Genomic DNA, 20,689 nt, shown 5'->3' with positions numbered 1-20,689 from the left:
TCAGGAACCCAGATAGGCGATGTTTTATCCTGTGGAAACACACAAACCGAGCCACGGCTGCAGTAAAGCACTGGATCTGGGCCATTCCATTGTCCTGTAAGAACATCCTTCCATTTTACCGTCACTCTATCCTGTTGTTTATGATTGCCATGTCTCTCAGCGGCACAGCGACCCTCATTATCCAGAGTTAAAAAATTTAAAATAAAGAGGCAAAGAGAAAGTTTATCTTTAGGGGATCTGAAGGTCTCCCCTATTCCCCCTTTTTGTTTATAAAGGGTCCTTGTGGGTTATAAGGTATACCTGTGGTTAGAGTTATTTCAAATTTAGTGAGAAATTGGTTCTTACCAAATTTAGTTTTTAAAGAAAAATTTAGACTCTGTTACGTAGTACAATACTCTAACAGTTGCTTAACGTAATTGTATAAACCCCTATTTTTAAGACTAATTGTTCTAAAGAATAAAACTTAATAGACACAAAGTTAAGAGTAAATTAGTGTTTCTAAGAAATCCTTGTTATTTTACCATGTCACTTTACCACATAGATTAAACTTTGGTTTATATTAGAACATTAGTATTTCACCTTAGGAAAAACCTTTAATAGCTTTAAATGTTTCACATACATACAACCAACTTAGTTACATGCAAACTTGTTGAAACTTACCCTTTACTTACATAGACTTTCTTAGCACTTACTTAGACCCTCATTTATTTCATCACACAAGCACTTTCTTGCCCAGAAACATTTCCTTTTCCCTTTTACTAAATATATTTCCATACCCAGAACCTTTATTTTCTCTTTCCTGTTGACCCCTTTTTGTTCACATTCTGAAACAACTCTTATGAAATTTCTAAATTTAAAAATTTTACTCTATTTTAATAAGATTAAATATTTTGTTATTTATAATACTCTACATCATTTTATTAGTTTGACCACCTAGAGACTCGCGAGTTATTTATTTATTTATTTATTTATTTATTTTATTTTTTTTTTTTAACTCTGCATCCATTTATCCTGTGTGGGCTGAATACAGTGTTCCCAGGAGAGATGCTATCAGCACTTAAGAATATGAGTTGAGGGGGCAGGGGGACTGGATTTGTTTTCCAGGAACCAGGGTCAAAAGCTGGTTCCACCAGCCTCACCCCAAGAAACCTTAAATACTCTCTCAGCACTCACTCTGCAAAGTTCAGCTTGCAAACATGCAGTCATAGCTCTTCTGTGATATTCAACTAAAAGGTCACACCTTGATTAGGCAGACAGGCTCCAAGGACAAGAGCAAAACAGAAGGCGTGAACAAGAGAGGAAAAGACACTGAACAGGAGAGGCAAAAGGAAATCTGGGCCAAAATGCTCAACACCCAAGTTGTCTCAGCAACTCAGGCCAGCACTGTACCATCTCAATTCATTCCAGAAAAAAAAAAGCCTGGAGCAAGGTGGGAAGTAGGGAGCACAGTGTTTGGTAACAAAAATAAAAAGGGTTGGGTGAGAAAATAGGAGATCAAAGATGTCACTCTAATCAGCATGAAGTGACCAGGAAGGTGACCAGCAAGACAGGAGGCACCTAGGGACCCTGTGAGGCACCAACCACGTAGCTAGCTGTCTCTATTGGTGATTCCAGTGCCTGACCCCCCAACACCTGCTCTGGCCTTCACTGCCCTAGGTCTGCAGCAGCACTTCCGGCTCAGACAATGAGCAATAGAGAGTGTATCCCAATTCGTCTATTTCTCCAGGAGTGAGCTCTGCAAATAAGTTCACCTTGGGGTTTCGGGCACTGGGCAAGACTCCTGCCTCTAAGTAGCTGATGAGTCCCCTCAGAGTCTGCAGGAAATGGTCAGCTAGCATATCTGGAGACCAGTCAGCCTCTTCCTGGGACAAGTGGAGGATGACATTGGTTAGCTGGCTGGCAGTGAGGGGGCCCAGAGCTGGAGTGGACTTGCATATGGCATTGAGTATCTTGAGGCACAGCGATTGGCAGCCTGAGTCAGCCTGGTCCAAAGCCCGCAGACGTGCTGTCTTGGCAGGACGCAGACTCAGCCACCACAGGTTGTCATACTGGGCTAGCTGGTGTGGTCTGGCCACCAAAACTGTGTCACCAAGGGTCACCGATGGTAGGAAGTCAATGACAAGATCTTTGTCCCGCTCATACTGCACTTCAAGTGTCAGGCCCTCTGGAGGTGGAGCTGGCCGTATCACATAGTCCAAGAGGGACCCTATGGCCAGCCAGTTAATAGAGCCAGCCACTACCTTCTCAAAAGTGTCTGCTACTGTCTTTGGGGAGAGGTAGCCCCCGACGACACAGCAGTCCCAGTAACTGCTGCCACGAGGAAAGTATTCTGGGTTCTCACGACGAACCAGGAAGAAGCCAGGGACATTCATGATCATGTCCTCTCCAGGGATGCATGACCACAAGTTCTGCTCCAGCACAAGGGGCACAATAAATTGGATGTGGTCAGCAGTCACCACCTGAAGGTCATCATAGAGGCTGCCACTCAGATACATGTCCCAAAGTGGCATGTCAGGCAACTTGGCCCATAGGAAGCTCCGGAGCTCAGCACATATGTCCATGGCAGCTTGCTTGGCCCGAGCCTGCTCTCCGGCAGGGATGGCTGCCCAGTTCCGGTAGTAAGTAAGAAGTTTCTCCTGTGTCAAAGGCCAAAGAGTCTGTGGGAAGGGTCTGCAGGGACCAGTTCAGGTCTGTCTTCATGTCCCTGTTCAGCAATCGAGGGGAGCCCATCCAGTTTGGTTCTTCCCAGCTCCTTTTCCCTGAATGACTCAGGCGGGTGGGGCTGGATGAGGCACTGATCGCCCAATCATACATCCGCTTAACCGCCAGTGTGGCAATGCCCAGCATGGCTGCTCCACCCACCCCCAGCACCAGCCGGGCATTGGAGAGCACAAAATCAATGGCTGTGCCAATGCCATTGTCATCTTTCTTGCCTTTGTGCTCACCAGCGCCTGCCATTGCTCACCTGCGGAGTTTTAGTGCATATGTGAGGAGGGGCTGGAAGAGAGCAGGAATGTCTGCGGAAGGCACCTTTGTTCTCTTTCCCTTAAAATTAGGGTGGGAGGGGAAAGGAGAGGATCCTAAATAAGTCCCCCTAGTTTGCTGTGGAGGAAGACAAGGTCCTTCTCCAGCTGCTTCTCCCAGGCCTCAGGATCCTCCAGCTTCTGATTTTTCTGGAACTCATGGCGGATGGAGGCAAAGTCTTGATCAGTGTATCGAAGCTCTTGGCCCTGGCGCAGCAGAGCCCGATAGAGACTCAGCACCGCCTCTCGGCTCCACGGGGCCATGGGGGACTGTTAGGGGCGGGCCGTGTGCTACCACTCCTCAGGACTCACCACTGGCCTGGCACCTCTCTCGGGGTCACCCACTGTCGCGTCCCCTCTGCCCGCAGAGAGAGACACGGCAAACGTCTGAAGCTTTGGAAGTTTATTGTGCACAGTCTTCCTTCCTTTCTGTCCCTTTCTCTCGCTCTCTTTCCCTCTCCTGCACTCCACTCCTCTCCCGCTCATCTCTCGCCCGCTCCGGCCGCTTCTTCCGCTTCTCGGCTCTCGCCCTCGCTCGCACTCCCTTCTACTCCCGGCTTCAGCTACTGCCCCCGCATACTCCCAGCTTCCAGCTCAGCTCCAGCCTCCTCCTCCGCCTCCGCCGCCGCCGCCGCCGCTTCTGCCTCTTCCTCAGCTTCCCCCTCTACTCTCCCACCCACCAGGCTTATATACACTTCAACCAATCAGGGGAGAGTACACGAGATAAATGCGGACAGCTGCAGGCATAGGATGGGTACACGAGGGGGGGCATGCTCTAATCACATCGTTAACTAGCCAATCATTGGAATTCGCTGGTTGTTTACTGTATAGCTGGCCGCTTTTGGCTCAGCGTCAGGCGCCATCTTGACCATGTCTAAGGCTGGGGGCTCTAGAAACCCCAACAACCCACCAACATGGCCCCTTTACTTCCGGGATGCCACCCCGCACACTGAGCCGAGGGGGGAACTGAAGGGAGCACAGCGGTGGGCGGAAACCTCGAGTTATTTTTAAGACATTTTACTTCTATTAGTTTGCCCAATTTAAATTGAACCTCTTTAAATCACATGAATTAAAAATATTTGGATCCATTTTTAAATTTTAATTTTAGGAGCGCTCAATTTTGATACAGACAAAACATGACATTAGACAGCACGACATACACATAACACAAAATCAAAGGGCTTGAAACTTTATAGGTGAATCTCCATTGCAATGTAACAGATGTTCAAAAACTCTAGTTGAATAAAAAAAAATAGAACTGATCAAAAAGTCATGAGCTCAAAAAATATGTAGAAATAAAAAAAAACAAGAGTCCTGGAAAAATGATGCAGCTGTTAATTACTTTAGTAAATCACCATAAAATTTACTTTTGCTGGAGTTCAGGTAAGACTCTTTTTACTTTTTTTTTTTTTTTTTTGGGTTTGAGACCGGTCTCCTACTGAGCCTTCAGGCTTTCTCTACTTACATTTCAACATAAACCTTGAATGAGATTTGGATCTGAAAGGGGATAAAATGTTCCAGCAGAAACTTGATGCCTAGGGCATTTTAAACCTTAATCTTGGTTAGTAATCAATTCAGGTTTGGATGCAGAAAATTGTGAAACAATTATCTCCCAATATTTGTGGGGACTGGGGCTACTATATTATACTCCTTACTAGAACATGCCACTGATGGTTGGGCTGGTTACTCCCTACCCACCGGTGTACGTGGGACCTCACGGCAGGAGGACTAGGTGGGCTGGACTGGGGAATGGAAGCAGAAACAGCTGAGTCAAAGTTGGAGGAGGAGGAGGGATTAAGAGGGGGAGAAGAAGGAAGCATTTGCAGGAAGAGCAGAGAAGCTCAAGAAAGAAGAGATTTGAAGACAAGGAATCCCTTTCCATCTGCCCACTCACTCACAGATGCTGTGTGCCAATATCTTTGGTAGCCACAATCCACCTTCCCATGGAGCAATATTTCATCCCTGCACAGGCCAATTTGTTATAGGTAGTCATTCCTTCCCAAACTAACATTTTAACATTTACTAGGAAGGCCCTACAGGGAGGGGGGAGGTTAGAGTCTGTGAGTTCTTGCCCAGTATCATAAAATGGCCACCGGAAGATTTCCCACCATCCGGAAGGAGGAGGGCGAGGGCTTTCATTGGAGTCTGATGTGGCCCCAGAATACAAGATGGCAGCAATGAACCTCCCTGGGGCGGTAGTGGGCCCTCCCTATGTGTAGAGGCTGGCTGCCCTCATGGTTCCTCAACCTTGGGAGGAGCGGATTGAGATGGATTGGGCTCCTCATTAAAGGTCTCCCAATGTTGTTTACTATGTGGCAAGTTTCTGGAAGGAGATGCAACGGGAGGAGCCGGTGGTTCTTTAGGCGGCGGCTCTTTGGGGAGAAACTTGGAGCCCCCTTTGGGAGGTCCTGGAGAGAAGCAGGCCTTAAGGGTGGATAACGTATGGCAGACTCCAATGGGGGACCATCTCCTAAACTGATTTCCTTCTTAAAAGTGTCCCAGGCTTTTTCCACCTGTGTATCAGTCCACTCAAGGCCGCTACTCTTCAGCATGAGTCTAAGAACTGAGAGCGCAGGGTCACCATGTGTGGTGTGTCTTTGCCCCATCTTTTCTTTAGTAGATCCTTTAATAGCAAGATTTTTTGTTTTACATAGTAAATCCTCCTCTTCATCTGAACTATCCTCACACCCAGTTTCATTTTCCTTGTCTGTCTCTGATCTTATTGATGCCCTTTCTGATGCTTTAGACCTTTCCTCTTTTATTTCCTCCAAAACCTCTTCCCCTTGTTTTATGGCCTCTCTGCATTTGGTTTGGGCTGTTTTAGTTTCAAGAGGAATTCCATTGGCCCAGAGCAAATCCTTTAAGGGACCTTCCATGTGCATTCGTGACATTTCAGTGCCCATATTTCTCTATTAAACTAACAGAATGCAAATCACTTTAATTAGCAAAACAAAAGCGAAACACTTACACTCAATCTCCGTCGCTTATCCCGCGAACTTTAACTCGTTGCTTATCCCGCGAACTTTAACTCGTCACTTATCCTGCGAACTTTAACCTGGCCAGACTGTACTTTACTTTCCCTGTATTTACCTGATCAGTTCCTTCTTTGTAACTTGAAATCCTGGGTTTCGGCACCACTTGTGATCGCCCACCACCTGCGGGGACAATCACAACACGTACGCTCTTCTTGATCACAGGAACCAAAAGGACTTTATTCTACAAGTCTCAGACTTATATTGAGAACATCAGCCTATCAGAGAGTAGACAACCAGGAAAGTCAGCCTATCAAGGAACAGTTTCCAGGGACATACCAGGATTACCTCATGTACAACAGCCAACCGGAGTTACTTCCTAAAACTTGAATATGAGTGCAGCTATGTCTAGCAAGCTGCCAGGCGCCCTCTTAGAGATCAGGCCACGGTGTGGCTCTGGGGTCCTCAGAGCCTGTCCCTGACACTTAATGGCATAATATTTTGTTACTTCCTCTGTGCAGAAATCCCAGAGTGAGGAAATAACTAGCAAAACTGACAGTGTATATACAGGTAGGACTGAAGTGACTGCAGCATTTTTCTGTAAATCTGAAGAACCTGATTATATTACCAATTATACTAGTTCATCATCTGTTTCCTCTGGTGCTGTGGACAAACCTGTAGATTTGTGTACTAGACAGAAAACTGATACAAAATCTACAAGCCAAGGTAAAACTTAATGTTTCTGTAATCATGTATTACATAAAAGTGCACCTGTATGTTTGAGAAGATAGACTTTTGAAGATATGAAGGGGCATAAGATATAAGCAGTGCTAAGAAGGAAAGCCATACTGCATTGCCAACCAAAAAATAAACATATATCTTTATTGTTAGACCTGTGATTGCAGGGATTACATAGTATTGTGACTCTTGACCTGTTTGAACATAAAAGATAATAGTTTACTTACATGGTAATTTTCTTTGTGATAAAGTTTTTATTTTAGTATTATTTAATAGTATTGCTCAAGCTTATATTTCTTTTTTATAAGCCTAAAAGCTTGGTAAATTATTCAATTATAGTAACTAATGTTTGGTATTGCTTTCTTCCCATTATTCCATTGTAATTATTCATTTTCTTGAGGTGGAAGAAGTGTCTCTGTAAATTGTATTACTTTATAATGTATGGTAGATAATTTTCCCCCAAAAGAAGTCCTAAATAAGTCACAAATATTACATTTATACACACTTTAGAGTTTTACTATAGTGGAAGAGTAAGGTAATTGCACACCTAAAACCTCTACATTTTCAGACAAATTAATAAAGCATAGGGATTTCAGAGATCATATAGAATTCAGATAACCCTTAATTTCTGATGATCAAATATAAATGGGACATTTAGTTTTTGTGAGCTTTTTTATAATACAGAACACAAAATATTTTTATACAGATGTTTTCTAAAATTCTTCCCTCCATTTCTTGATTTAGCAACTTTTTATAAAAGACTTTATGAAGCAGAAACTGTATGATTGTGTAATCTAGCTTAATAGTTCACCACCTCATTAATTTTTTGGCACTCATTTTGTGTAGTATTGTACTCATTGTGAATAGTACCTGTAAACTTGATATTACTGAAGAAGCTCAAAATTGGATGTAAAATTTACCAAAATATAGACTTAGCAAAATATAGAAGCTAAACTCCCCTAGACTGTAGTATAGAAAGTCTTGTCCTTTTTTCAGTCCTGGGGAAAACTTTGATGTTCAGAATATCTTAAATGAAATAATAAATTGTTCTTTTTCTTTTGTCTGTGGAAAATAAAACAATTTTATTTGGAAGTGGTGGAGGACTGCCATTTGCAGATTTGTCTTCCAGTAATTCTGGGGATTTTGCCTTTGTTCCTAAAGTTAAGATTGAAGGGTTATTTTAATCATGTTAACAGAACAAAATGCAACTTAAAGAACCAGTCTTTGTTACAGTGTTGTCACTAAAGTAGCACTTTCCCATTTACTAAGTGTTCTCATAATGAAGGGCTTCTCTGATTGATTGATTGATTGATTGATTGATTATACTGGGGATTGAACCCAGGGGTCCTCTATCATTCAGTGTATATCACCCAGCCTTTTTAAAATTTTATTTTGAGGCAGGGTTTTATTAAGTTGCTAAGGCTGTTCTTAAACCTGTGATTCTCCTGCCTCAGCATTCACAATCACTGGAATTACAGATCTGCAGGACAACACCCTGATTAATTTTATTATTAATAATATAACCATAAGAATTTTTTAAACTTTGTACAAATTATTCTAATGGTCTTCCCTGTCCTTAAATGCAGAACTATTTTTCAGTTTTGAAAAAATTCTGACTTTGGTAATGTTATTCTTTTAACCATATGTACTTTTAGATTTGATTTGTTGATATTACAAGAAATAGGAATCTACTTTTTCCCCCTTTTTAAGGTACTAGGGATTGACGCCAGGGTCTCACACTTGGTAGGCAAGCCCTCTACTACTAAATTTTATCTCCATCCCTGAATCTGCATTTTTTAAGGAGATGATTTGGATTTTAGTATTATGGTCATGCTAATTTATGGTGCTGAAATAAATTTATAAATGATGTGCTTTCTCATTCTCTATCAGTGATGTTTCTATTTTTAATCTATTTGGTAGCATTTCTATAAAACAGTACATTTGTAAAAATGATTTCATCATTTAATTGTTTCAAGATTATTACCATAAGGCTGTTCATTTTTTTCTCATTCTTATGTCTTTTTTAATCTGTGGAAATCATGTAAATTTCATGTCTGAACCATCTAAATTGTTCTAATATAAGATGTTTGATTTATGGGATAAAAATTATTGAAGGTATATGCTTAAATGATTAATGCAATTCAAATAACTATTATCCTCACTTAGTTACACTTTTTTTTTTTCACAGATTCCGCTACTTGTAGAAGCAGTAAACTACTTTGGGATATGATGCTACATTAGAATTCATGACCTCCCCTTTTAAAGTTTTCTTTATTTTTGTTTTTCCTAATAGCCTACAAAGTAAAAGAGCTAATAAGTCAGAACATATAACAATATAGTGGGTACAGTTTTCTGCAAAAAAATACCAAATGAAGTTTAGTGTGTTAGTTGCTTATTGCTCAGTATAACCAAGTACTCTATCATGATTGCATACTAACATATAAAATAGGAAAAACATAAGGAGGAAGACTTACTTAAATAAGTCATACTCACTACATTCTATCCTCACCATCATTTCTCCATTTTTGTGAGATCATTCCATTCACCATCCTCTTTTCTTACTATCTAACTTTGTTTCACTTAATTTACTTTGTTCTTAAGGTTTGACAGCAATCAGGAATCAGTGTTCTTGTCTTTTCACAGAAATAGCTTTTGGCTTTCTCAGTTCTTTTTTTGTTTTGTTTTGTTTAATTGCAGATTATCAGATTACATTTGTTTTCTTGAGTATTGAATTCTTGCTTTAATTTATGATGTGCTTGTTATAGTAACTGAAATCATAAAGTCCTTGCAGTTTTGTGTGTGAGTTGACCTTGCCAGAATATTTTAAACTTTTTTGGAGTGGGGTTGGTTTTGGGATTGAACCCAGGGATGCTTTACTGAGCTTCAGTCCCAACCTTTTTAATTTGAAGACAGAACCTTACTAAGTTACTTAAAGCTTCACCAAATTGCTGATATTGCCTTTGAAATTTTAGTCCTCTAGCCTCTGCCTCCCCAACCACCCTACCTGGCTTATTTTAAACATTTTTAATAGTTGTATCAGTTGTTGAAATGATAATTTTGTACTAATAATCTAAGAGCAGGATTTTAAAAACCTTTAAAAAGTAGATTATGTGGTTTACATATCCTTGTTTTCTCCTCAGATAAAAATTTCCAGTGGGCAAATACTGGAGCAACAGTGTTTGGAACACAGACAGTCAGTAAAGCTGGTGAAGATGAAGATGGTAGTGATGAAGAAGTAGTTCATAGTGAAGATTTTCATTTTGAACCAATAGTGTCATTATCAGAAGTAAATGTCAGGGAATAAAAATTTTACTAATTACTTAATTTTCATTTTAAGCTTAAAACTTACCCTGGATTGATTTGGTAGGAATATGGTTGCTTTCTTTCAGAATACTTATAATCTGAAGTAGTAGCTCTATTTGTTAAACATCAGTGGTTTTTTTTTTTTTCACTTTTGTTTTTTGTTTTTGGTATTGGGCCTTTAACCCAGGAGTACTTTGCCACTAAGCTACACCCTTAGTTCTTTATTTTTTATTTTGAGACAGGGTCTTGCTAAGTTGCTTAGGTTCTCACTAAATTGCTGAGGCTGGCCTTGAACTTGAAATCCTCCTGCCTCTGCTTCCAGAGTCGCTGGTATTACAAGCATGTACCACTGTGCGTGGCTTAAGCATTCAGCTTTTAAGCATATTTCTGATTGTTTTTCCTTGTTTTTGATTGTTTTATTTTGTTTTGTTTTGTTTTAGCAGTGCTGGGGATTCAACCCAAGGACCTCAGACATGCTATGCAAGTGCTGTATCACAGATCTATACCTGAGCCCTCTTTTTAAAGTTTGTATAGGTTTTGCTTTATAATTAGTATATGCAATTGTTGGGAAGAAATAACTTTTTTCATATGTTGTTAGAATACCATGTTTGTTTTCATACTGTATATCTGGGGATAAAGTAATTTCCATAATTGCCAAAATCATTTCAGTAAAAAGTAACCTTTTACAGTTTTTGTACAAGAATGTTATTTTAGGAAAATTATTTTGTAATTTTTCAACCTCAGTCAGTAGTTAATATTTCTTTTCAAGAACCAGCACTTTTTGAAGCCTCTTAACCTATAAAGTAAAATCTATTAATGTCCTTACAAGGAAAATCTGTTTAAAAATTTGAATTTTTGAAATTTGTTATGGAATTATAAGCATCAGCTTACAGATGAGTTCATCTTTTTTTATAGGTAGAAGTAAAATCTGGAGAAAAAGATGAAGAAATTTTGTTTAAAGAGAGAGCCAAACTTTATAGGTGGGATAGAGATGTCAGTCAGTGGAAGGAGCAAGGTGTTGGAGATATAAAGAATCTTTGGCATACAATGAATAATTACTATCAGATCCTAATGAGAAGAGGTCAGGTGTTTAAAGTGTGTGCAAACCATGTTATCACCAAAACAATGAGATTAAAACCCCTAAATATTTCAAATAGTGACTTAGTTATGACTGCTTGAGATTATGCTAATGAGTTTCTAAATTTGGATGCTAATTTTCTTTCTTTTTTGGACTTTTCTAAAAACCATAAGGAACATAAAACAATTTATAAGTTATGTTAATATTCTGGTCACTTGTTTTTCCAATAGATGGAAAAGCAAAAGTGGAACAACTTGCAGTGAGATTTAAAACAAAAGAAATGATTGAGACTTTTAAGAAAAAAATTGAAGAATGTCAACAAAATTTATTGAAACTCCATAAAGGAGAGGTATCTATGGTAGCAGAGTTATCAAAGGAGACAAATTCTGTGGTATTTTTTGATGTTTGTGTGGATGGTGAACATTTGAATTATTTTCAAATGTTGTTCTTTGAACTGCTGAGAACTTCAGAGCACTGTGCACTGGAGAGAAGGGCTTTGGTTTTAAGAACTCTATTTTTCACAGAGTAATTCCAGATTTTGTTTGCCAAGTAAGTACTAACTACCTATAGTAATTGAAGTCAAAAAGAATGTACAGCACAGTAACTTGGGGAATTTGTGAAGTTCTTCTTGACCTCATCATGTAGTTTTCTTAAGATTTCTTTAGCTTTCCCAAATAAGAGTGTCATCACCACTGGTTCTCTAATTCTGCCCAGAAGTTTCAAACGTAAAGGGGTCCAAATTTCTAACACCTGAAACACGCTGGAACTTGAAGATGGAGAAAAGGACTTTTTATTTTTTATCTTCATTCAAAAATAAGTATTTAATTTTCAAAATGCATTCTTAAGGAAACTGGGTGGTCAGGATTTACCCTATAGTGGCAACTTCTATGTATATTTATGTTTTACTCAGGATTACTATTAATTGAAAATTTTCTTTCAGAGGGGAGATATCATGAAATGTGATGGAACAGGAGGATAGTCTATTTACTGACATAAATTTGAAGGTGAGAACTTTGATGTGAAACATACTGTTACTGGCTTACTCTCTACAGTCAATTGAGGACAAATACTAATAATTCTCAATTTTTATGACATTGAATAAAGCAGAACATTTGGAATTTAGCATGTAGTATTTGGGTTTGTTAGGGACAGCATGGATACTGTGAAAAAGATTGAATTATTTGGTTCTCCCAAAGGATCTGTTATTTGAAGAATTAGTATCATAGAATGTGGCCAGATACAAAATCATTGTTTTCATAGTAAATTTTATCTGTATAAGGAGTTGATTTGAAGTGTAGCTATTACAGATAATATGGTAATTATATTCAGATTTTGCAAATGAACATTTCCAATGTATAAATGTAAAATTGCAGCTTATAGCACTTATCACTTTTTAAGGTGGTATAATTGACCTTGTATGGTGTGAAATAAAAGCTTAAGCACTGGTGTATTGCAGGTATACTTGTGTTTATCTACTCCTGACATATCTGTATTAAAATGGGATAACTTATTTTGTTATAAGAAATAGACCTTTACAGACTATTGAAGACATAGGATATATGCAATTTAATTTTAGTTCCTTTAAGGATATTTTAACTTGTTGCATGGATGTATTTACCATTTGAATAAAGGGACCACAACTTGGATAATTTTATTTTAGATCTGAAATATGTTTGGTAATCTTAACTATCAGTGAGCTCCTTTATGTGTAGAGACTCATTTATGAATGCATAGAGCCACAGAAGATAATTAACCAAAGTGTTTTTCTATAATATTTACACATCCTGTATGATCACAAATTAAATTTTGGAGCACCTTCTTTTCTTAAAATATGTAGCTTTCTGAGCCCTTTCAAAAGGTATTCATATTTACATTTGAAACAGATTGATTATATTTCCTTAGATTTTTCTTTTAACTTTTCTGTCATGTGTCTCTACTACCTCAAAAACTTCAGCTTGGTCCTGATGATAAATTGAATTTTTCCTTGTTGCTGTTGTGATAAAAAATGAATATTTTCAAAAGGCCTATACCATGTTATTTGGTTAAAGATCTGCTTTATACTAGATTGTTGCAGTACCTTTTTCTGATGAATTTTATAGGAGAAATAAAGTGACAATTGATAATAGCCAGGACATTTTAAACATTCATTACTTGTGTATCTAAATGTCTGTTCATTTCAGTACTAGACATAAGGAGGACAAGTAAAGAAAGGTCTATACTATAAACTGCCACATAATTTTTGCAAGTTTGATATGCAATAGAAATGGTTTGTGTCAAAGGAAGTGTAACCAAACTACTAAAGAAAGATGTTTTTCTTGGCTTACTCAATGTAGAACTACAAAGAATTTTATTAGAGCACAAAATTTTATATATTGCAATCATGGATATTGACTCCCTTCTTTTGTGTTCTTTTCAGTGAACATACCTCATTTTTTTTAGTGAGGAAAGACAGGTTTATTCCCTGTTGTATGGCAATTTAGAAATAAGGTATCCTATAGTGAATACCTGTGAAACCATCTGTTAGAGATGATTACAGGGATGTGATGTGCGGTTTGTGTAAGGAGTGATGGAACACCATCATATCCATGACTAAATCTACTTGGTCACAAAGTCAGATAACTAAAATAAACCTACTCCAAATTTTTCAGTTGAATTACTTGAACCTTCAAGGAAACAGTAGACCACATATATGTACATTTAATATTTAGAATTTGCTCCTTTGGAAATCTATTTAAATTGATTTAAATAGTGTGTTGTAATTTTTAGCTGAGACAGGTAATGCTGTCTTGATTTTAGAATAAATTCTAAGTAAATGCAAGTGCTTTTAAAGAATTTTTAAATACATTTTCATGTAGTCATAAAGTATTAAAATTAAAAGCTTCAAAGATTTTAACCAAGAAACTTGACTAAATGATATGTAAGCCGATTTTTCCAGTATTGCTATTTCAAAGACACTTAAAAGTAGCTTGAGGCTTTTATAAGAACTGTCTTTGTGTTACATTTCAGGAAAGAACTTTGTGGTTTCTGTTATTTAAATGCTAATAATGTATTAAACCCAATCTATTTTTTTCAAATTTGCTGGATTTTATATTGTCTTATTCAAATCTGCTTAAAGATAGAATAAAGTAATTCCAGTATTTATGCATTTTAAGCAATACTTTATACAAAATTGAGTATTGGTTTAGTTTATTTAGATAGGAACTGACTTTGCTAAAGTATTTCTGTTATAAAATTTTGGCAATTGAGAACTTTAATCCAGAGTATTTAGTTTTTAGTCCAGATATGTAGTTGACAATCATTTTAGAAAAGGGATTATGAAAGAAGTGTTCAAACAACCATTCCCCTCATTCAGTCTCTGTTTAATAAAGATTTTAGGTTGACATATCATTAAGTACCTGTGAAATGCTATGCACTGCTATTGGTACTAGGGAAAGCTGGTTTGGTTTTGTGGTTTTAGTAATACATGATTTCCTGGAGTTTACATTCTAAAACTTTTTGACATACTGTTTTCCCACATGCGAAACACAGACAGGGAAAGCAAAGAGGTTTCTATGCCTACCTATCCGCTGTATTCTTGATTTTCTTCTGTATGACAGCAAATGTCACTTTTGATGAAGAGGCAAGTGTATTTGTAAGTGCAAATGCATGCCAAGTGTGCTTAGGAACCAGAGGCCTCTGCAGTTTTGATTTCAATTCTCCAGCACCAGGGCCATCGTATGGTGCCCAGAGGGCCCCTTGGGGCAAGGGGAGCAATTTTTCCTCTTACCCAGGATGACTCAAAAGGGCAGATACAACACTACTTATTACTCATAAAGTTAACCTCAGAAAGTTACACATTTGTAGTGTGAGGACAACTCGGCAGGGTCAGCCTGTTGCAGAGCCAAGATGCTTTAAGACAGCAGTGCAACACAGCATTCACCCTCCAGTCCTGTATAAGCTCCCCACCTGGCCTCCTAGCATGCCCCTGGGGTGGGGCTATTGTGCCAGGACACACCTGCAGTGCTCGAGCCCCGCCTCTGGGCCCTGCTACAGGTTTGAGCGCATTTTCTGGGGAGACCGCTGAGGCCACTGCACGCCATGGAGCCCTGGGTCATGAAGCCACCAGGGCAGGATTTTATAGTAGAGCATCTCAAAAGCTCATAGGGATTTGGAGGCTGCTGCTCCAGTCAGGTGAGGGCACTTTCCCTCTGTTCTCAGGTGGGCTGTGAACATCATTCCACTGCTGTGAAGCTGCAGCCCAGAACAGCCTGTGATTCGCTGGGGCTTGGACCTCTGCGAAAGAAGGCCCTGGGGGTACCAAGGTGGTCTGCTCCAGGTCTCCTTATGCTCAGAGGAGGGTGGACTTGATCAAAGTCAGCCAGACAGGCTGGGGCCAGTCACACACAGGAGAGAGAAGCTTTCCCTTAAAAAAAGTCACTGTAGCTTTTGCAAGGTTTATGTTCTACAAAGCACATTGAAAGCATTGTTGAACTTTTGTTTGCAGGGATGTGAGTGAAACAGGGGCAAACAATATTTTTAAAGACTTCTTATTTTGAAGTATTTTTAAATTTACAAAAACAAAAATTTCCAAGAGTGGTGCGAAGAACACTCGTGGCCTTCATTTAAATTAACCGGTTAACATTTTGCCACATTTGCTTTACCATTCTCTCTCTCCTCTCTTCTCCTCTGTGCCTCCTCACATACACATTTTCCCCAGGAGTTCTTTGAGGGTAATTTGCTGGTATCATGTTCCTTTGCCCCTAAATACAGTTTGGATTTTCCTGTGCATGAAGGCATTCTTTTTTTCTTTTAATTTTTTTTTTTTTTGGGTGGGATCAAACCCACCACCTCACACATGCTAGGCAAGTGCTTTGTCACTGGGCTACAACCCCAGCCCCAAAGACATTCTTTTTTTATAACCCATAGTAGTATTTTCAGAAAAAATTAGCATTACTACAATAATACTGTATAATCTATAGTTCATATTTAAATTTTAGTATCTAATTCTGTCCTTTGCAGATTTTTTTTTTTTTTTGTACAGAGTCAATCTAAGAGTGAACATGACATTTGTTGGTGGTTGTTTCCCTTCACAGGGAAGAGGTTCCCGGTTTTTTCTTTACATAACATTGATGCTTTTGAAAAGTTTAAGATCATTGTTTATTAGAATTTCCCTCAGTTTGGGATATGTCTACTGTATACCTCCTGATTAGCTTCCCATTAAACATTTTCAGGAAGAATAGGATATGACTGATGTGTGGGCTGCTCAGATGTATCAAGAGGTAAATTTTGTTGGTTTATTCCTTGGTGATGTTAACTTGCATCATTTAGTTAATGTGATGTCTATTAGATTTCTCCACTTTAAGTTTTATAATTTTTATGTAGATATATGTACACACACACACACAAACACACACAAACATACACACATGTGGGGGGCTGTACCAGGAATTTAACTCAGGGGTACTTAACCACTGAGCCACATCCCCAGCCCTATTGCATTTTATTTAGAGACAGGGTCTCACCAATGTGCTCAGTTCCTGCTTTTGCTGAGGCTGGCTTTGAACTTGGAATCCTCCTGCCTCAGACTCCCCAGCCACTGGGATAACAGAACCCCAAGACAAAACTTACTTTTATAATTAACATATAATTCGTGATGAAATATTTTTTTCTTTTGAACTAAGAATTGAGCCTGGGGTTGCATTACCACTGAACCACATCCTAGCTCTTTTTATTTCTTATTTTGAGACAGGGTCTCACTAAGTTACTTATGGCCTTGTGAAATTGCTAAGACTGGCCTTAAAATTGTGAGCCTCTTGTATCTCCTGATTAACTGGTGGGTGCCACTGCTCTAGGCTGTTTGAAATATTTTAAGACATGAAATTGATTATTAGTAAATTAAGTTTGTCCTTTTTCTTTTTTTCCTTTTAGTATGATTCTTAAATTTTGATCAGGCTAAATATAAGAGAAGATATCTGACTTCCCCAGGTTAGTCAGTAAAATAGTTTGTATATTTGCAATTTTTAACAAATTTAATTAAATTTTTTTAATTTTTAAAATTTTTTTATTGAACTAAAAAAATATTGTTTAGACTTGTGTTTAGTGCTAGATAGCTTGTGATACTAAGGTTTCTTTTTTCATTACCTCTGATAATGAACTAATAATAGTAATCATAATTTGGGGGTAAATGTGTAAGTTGTCTTTAAAATTTAAATTGTTTTGTTTTTATTTTTTAAGTATAACAGTAAGTCTACCATTGAAGATGTTAAGAGTTAACAAGACTATGTTGGATAAAGAAAACTAATAGCTACTTTGGGGCATAAACTGTTCTGAGTTGTTAGGATAGTAATTATTATACTGTAAGAGGAATTGATCAAATAAATATACCTCAAAAATACTTACACTATGGAAATGAATAGGTTGTAAATTCTTATACTCTGCAACTAACATAGTTGTGGTCATTTGAATTAAACATTAGCCTAATGATTTCTTCAAAGATTTTAAATAATATCTTCATAAGTGTCATTGTGATACTTTTGGAGTGTTGCATCAGAAATAATTGTATCCTTAAAAGTTTGTCAGATTGTTTATTTCTTTTTTCCCTAAGCTTTTTAATTTTTGTGAAATGGAAATTATTGTTTGCTTTGGTGCACTATATCAGCTAATTGGGTCAGTGAATCTTTTCTTTAAACTGAAGTCAGTTGATTTTGCATAATTCTCTTCTGAAACATTCCTTCAGTATGAAAAAGAACTCCAGATATAAGTTAATACTCTAGCTTTTTTAAAAATCAAAAATTATATTTTATTTTGAAAAATTTTCCCATAAAACTTCACTGTTCAACCAAGAAACAAAAATCAATGAAAAATGTAGCTTTTTAAAGTTTGGATGTGGGATAACTCTTAAAGGCTTTAAGTGTTGGAGGTTTGGTTCTCAACTATGGAAACTTTAGGAGGCAGGGTCTAGTTGGACAAGGTGGGTCACTGAAAGTATATCCTTGTAGGACTTGTTTTGTCCCTATATCTTTTCTTTTGCTCTCTCTGCTTCCCAGCTGCCATGAAATGAGCAGGTCTGCTCTGCCATGTGCTCTCCAACAGGATGATCTGCCTTGCCATTGATCCATAGCAATGGGGCCAAATAACCAGGGTATAAAACCATGATCCAAGATAAATCTTTACTCCTCCCAATTTTGTCAGAGTGATGGAAAGATAACTAAAACATAACCAATTAAATTTCTGTAGGGATGAAAATGACTGTTAGCAAATGATTCATGCATTTAAAAAAATCTAACTTTTTTTTTTGTCACTGAAGTTTTCTTTTCATTCACTGGATTTAGATGTTGGCCAACAGTATATTAAAACAAATAATCTAGATCCCAGGAAGTATCACATTAACTGGAAAGAAGGCTAGATTCTGAATATTTCTGCATTCTGAATTTCCAGTTTACCTCCTGGTTGTGTTAATTGGAAAAAAATTTACATCAATTCTGTAATCTTTATCTTCCTGGTATGTAGAACAGGGTTGAAGACACCTACTCTTTTTACCTTACAAAGTTGTTGGCAGGATCAAATGAGATTATTATTACACTATTATGGAAAAAAATTGTAATCAGTAAAGGGCTGTCATTAAATATAAGATTTGATGCCATTATGAAATACTTGTTTTCACATACATCTAAAATTGTAATGACTTTATCATCCATTTTCCTACAAGTGACATTATTTCATCTTTCTTTATGGATGAATAATACTCTATCATGTGTGTTTACATTTTCTTCATCCATCTGCTGATGGTCTCCTGGACCAATTCCATAACATGGCTATTGTTAGTAGTGCCATAATAAATAGGTATATAGGTTTTATTATACTTTGTTGACTTTGATGTATTCTGATAAAGCTGGATTATATGATAGTTCTATATTTAGCTTTTTATGGAACCTCCATAATATTTTCCATAATGGTTTATTTCTTCACTCTTTTGATGATTTCTTTGCTGGGTCAAAACTTTTCAAGATGATGTAACATCAGTTGCCAATTTTTGCTATTATTTCTTGAGTTACTGGAGTCCTGTTCATGAAATCGTTGTGTGTGTACCTGTCTTAAAAGGTTTCCATGTTTTCCTCTAGATTTAAAATTTGGGTCATGCATTAAGATCTTTGATAAATTTTGAGTTGATTTTTATATAGGATGAGAGAGAGAGAGACATGCACTTTTAGTCTTCTTTGGGTGTAAATGCAGTTCTTCCAGTATCATTGCTAAAGATGCTGTCTTTTTCAACATGTTTTTGGTTGTGTTGTTGATAATCAGTTGACAGTAGCTGCATGGGTTTGGTGCTGTGTTCTCTATTGTATTCACTTGTTCTACATGTCTGTTGTTATGCCAGCACCATAGCTGTTACTAAGGCACAATAGTACATTTCAAAATTGCATATTATGATACCTCCAACACTTTTCTCTTTTGCTCAGAATAACTTTGACAATTCAAGATCGTTTAAACTCCAATCCGTCCTTTTTTTTTAAGTTTTGTGAAGAATGTCATATTTATTTTTATGGTGATTGCATTGCATTGAATCTCTAGTCACTTTTAGTATTATGGCCATTTCTCCCAACCCATGAACATGGGAGGTATTTCCATCTTCTAGTGTCTTCTTCATTTTTTTAAGTGTTGTATAATTTTTATTGTAGAGGATCTTTCACTTCCAAGGTTTTTATTCTACTACATTCATGAATTTATCAGTTCTATAAGACTTTTGGTGAACTCATGTGGATTTTCTAAGTTGAAAATAGAATCATATGTAAACAGGGATAATTTGAATTTCTTTCCATTTCTCTTGCTGTACTTCTTTGGCTAAAGTTTTTAGTTCTCAGTGAGGTATGGTGGCACAGGCCTTTAATTCCAGCAACTCAGGAAACTAAAGCAGGAGAATAACAAGTTTGAAGTCAGATGCAGCAACTTAGTAAGACCCTGGCTCAAAAAAAATATAAAAAGGCCTGGAGATGTGACACAGTAGTAAAGCAACCCTGGGTTCAATTCCTGGTATCCCTTTAAAATATATAATATAATATATATGTATATATGTAATTATGCATAATATAATTATGTATCAAATAACACTGCATTTTATATGTACACATTATATGATATATAACATGTATATATGTAAATATATATATATATATATATATATATAACATTTTTTATATCACTAGAGATTTAGCTTAGTGGTAGATTACCTTTGAGTTCTGTCTCCAGTACTGCAAAACATAAAAATAAACTTTCCAGTTCTCCATTGAATAAAAGTGGTACAGTGGACACCCTTGTCTCATTTAAATTTTTTTATTTTACTATTTATTTATTTATTTATTTATTTTTGCGGTACTGGGGATTGAACTCAGGGCCTTGTGCTTGCGAGGAAAGCACTCTACCAGCTAAGCTATCTCCCCAGCCCAACTCATTACTAATTTTAGAGAAAATATTTTAAATTTCTCCTCATTCAGAATGATGATGGCAATGGGTTTTTGATATATAGCCTTTATTATGTTAAGGTATGGTCATAATTTTTGAGGGTTTTTTATCATGAAGTGATGTTGAATTTTATGGAA

The 20,689-nt window shown here is 37.4% G+C and overlaps 2 protein-coding genes across 2 annotated transcripts; both read right to left on the bottom strand.

The window, feature by feature from the left end:
* Positions 1-997: 997 nt before the first annotated feature.
* On the bottom strand, positions 998-2,958 carry LOC124974675 (mitochondrial dynamics protein MID51-like). Its single transcript, XM_047537772.1, is given in 2 exon segments — positions 998-2,640; positions 2,642-2,958. Coding segments are annotated over 2 exon segments (1,305 nt in total). The 3' UTR covers positions 998-1,652.
* Positions 2,959-3,080: 122 nt separating this feature from the next.
* On the bottom strand, positions 3,081-3,287 carry LOC124974676 (MIEF1 upstream open reading frame protein-like). Its single transcript, XM_047537773.1, has one exon. It carries the CDS (start codon positions 3,285-3,287, stop codon positions 3,081-3,083), a length of 207 nt encoding a protein of 68 aa, XP_047393729.1.
* Between the last annotated feature and the right edge of the window lie 17,402 nt (positions 3,288-20,689).

Source organism: Sciurus carolinensis, unplaced genomic scaffold (assembly GCF_902686445.1).
Source record: "Sciurus carolinensis unplaced genomic scaffold, mSciCar1.2, whole genome shotgun sequence".
Classification (NCBI taxonomy): Eukaryota; Metazoa; Chordata; class Mammalia; order Rodentia; family Sciuridae; genus Sciurus; species Sciurus carolinensis.
Note: the sequence above shows the minus strand (reverse complement) of the source record. Positions and strands in the feature narration are given on the sequence as shown.

What these genes read in the sequence shown, in the direction of transcription:
- LOC124974676 (XM_047537773.1), bottom strand. Translation starts at nt 3,287, where the DNA reads ATGGCCCCGTGGAGCCGAGAGGCGGTGCTGAGTCTCTATCGGGCTCTG.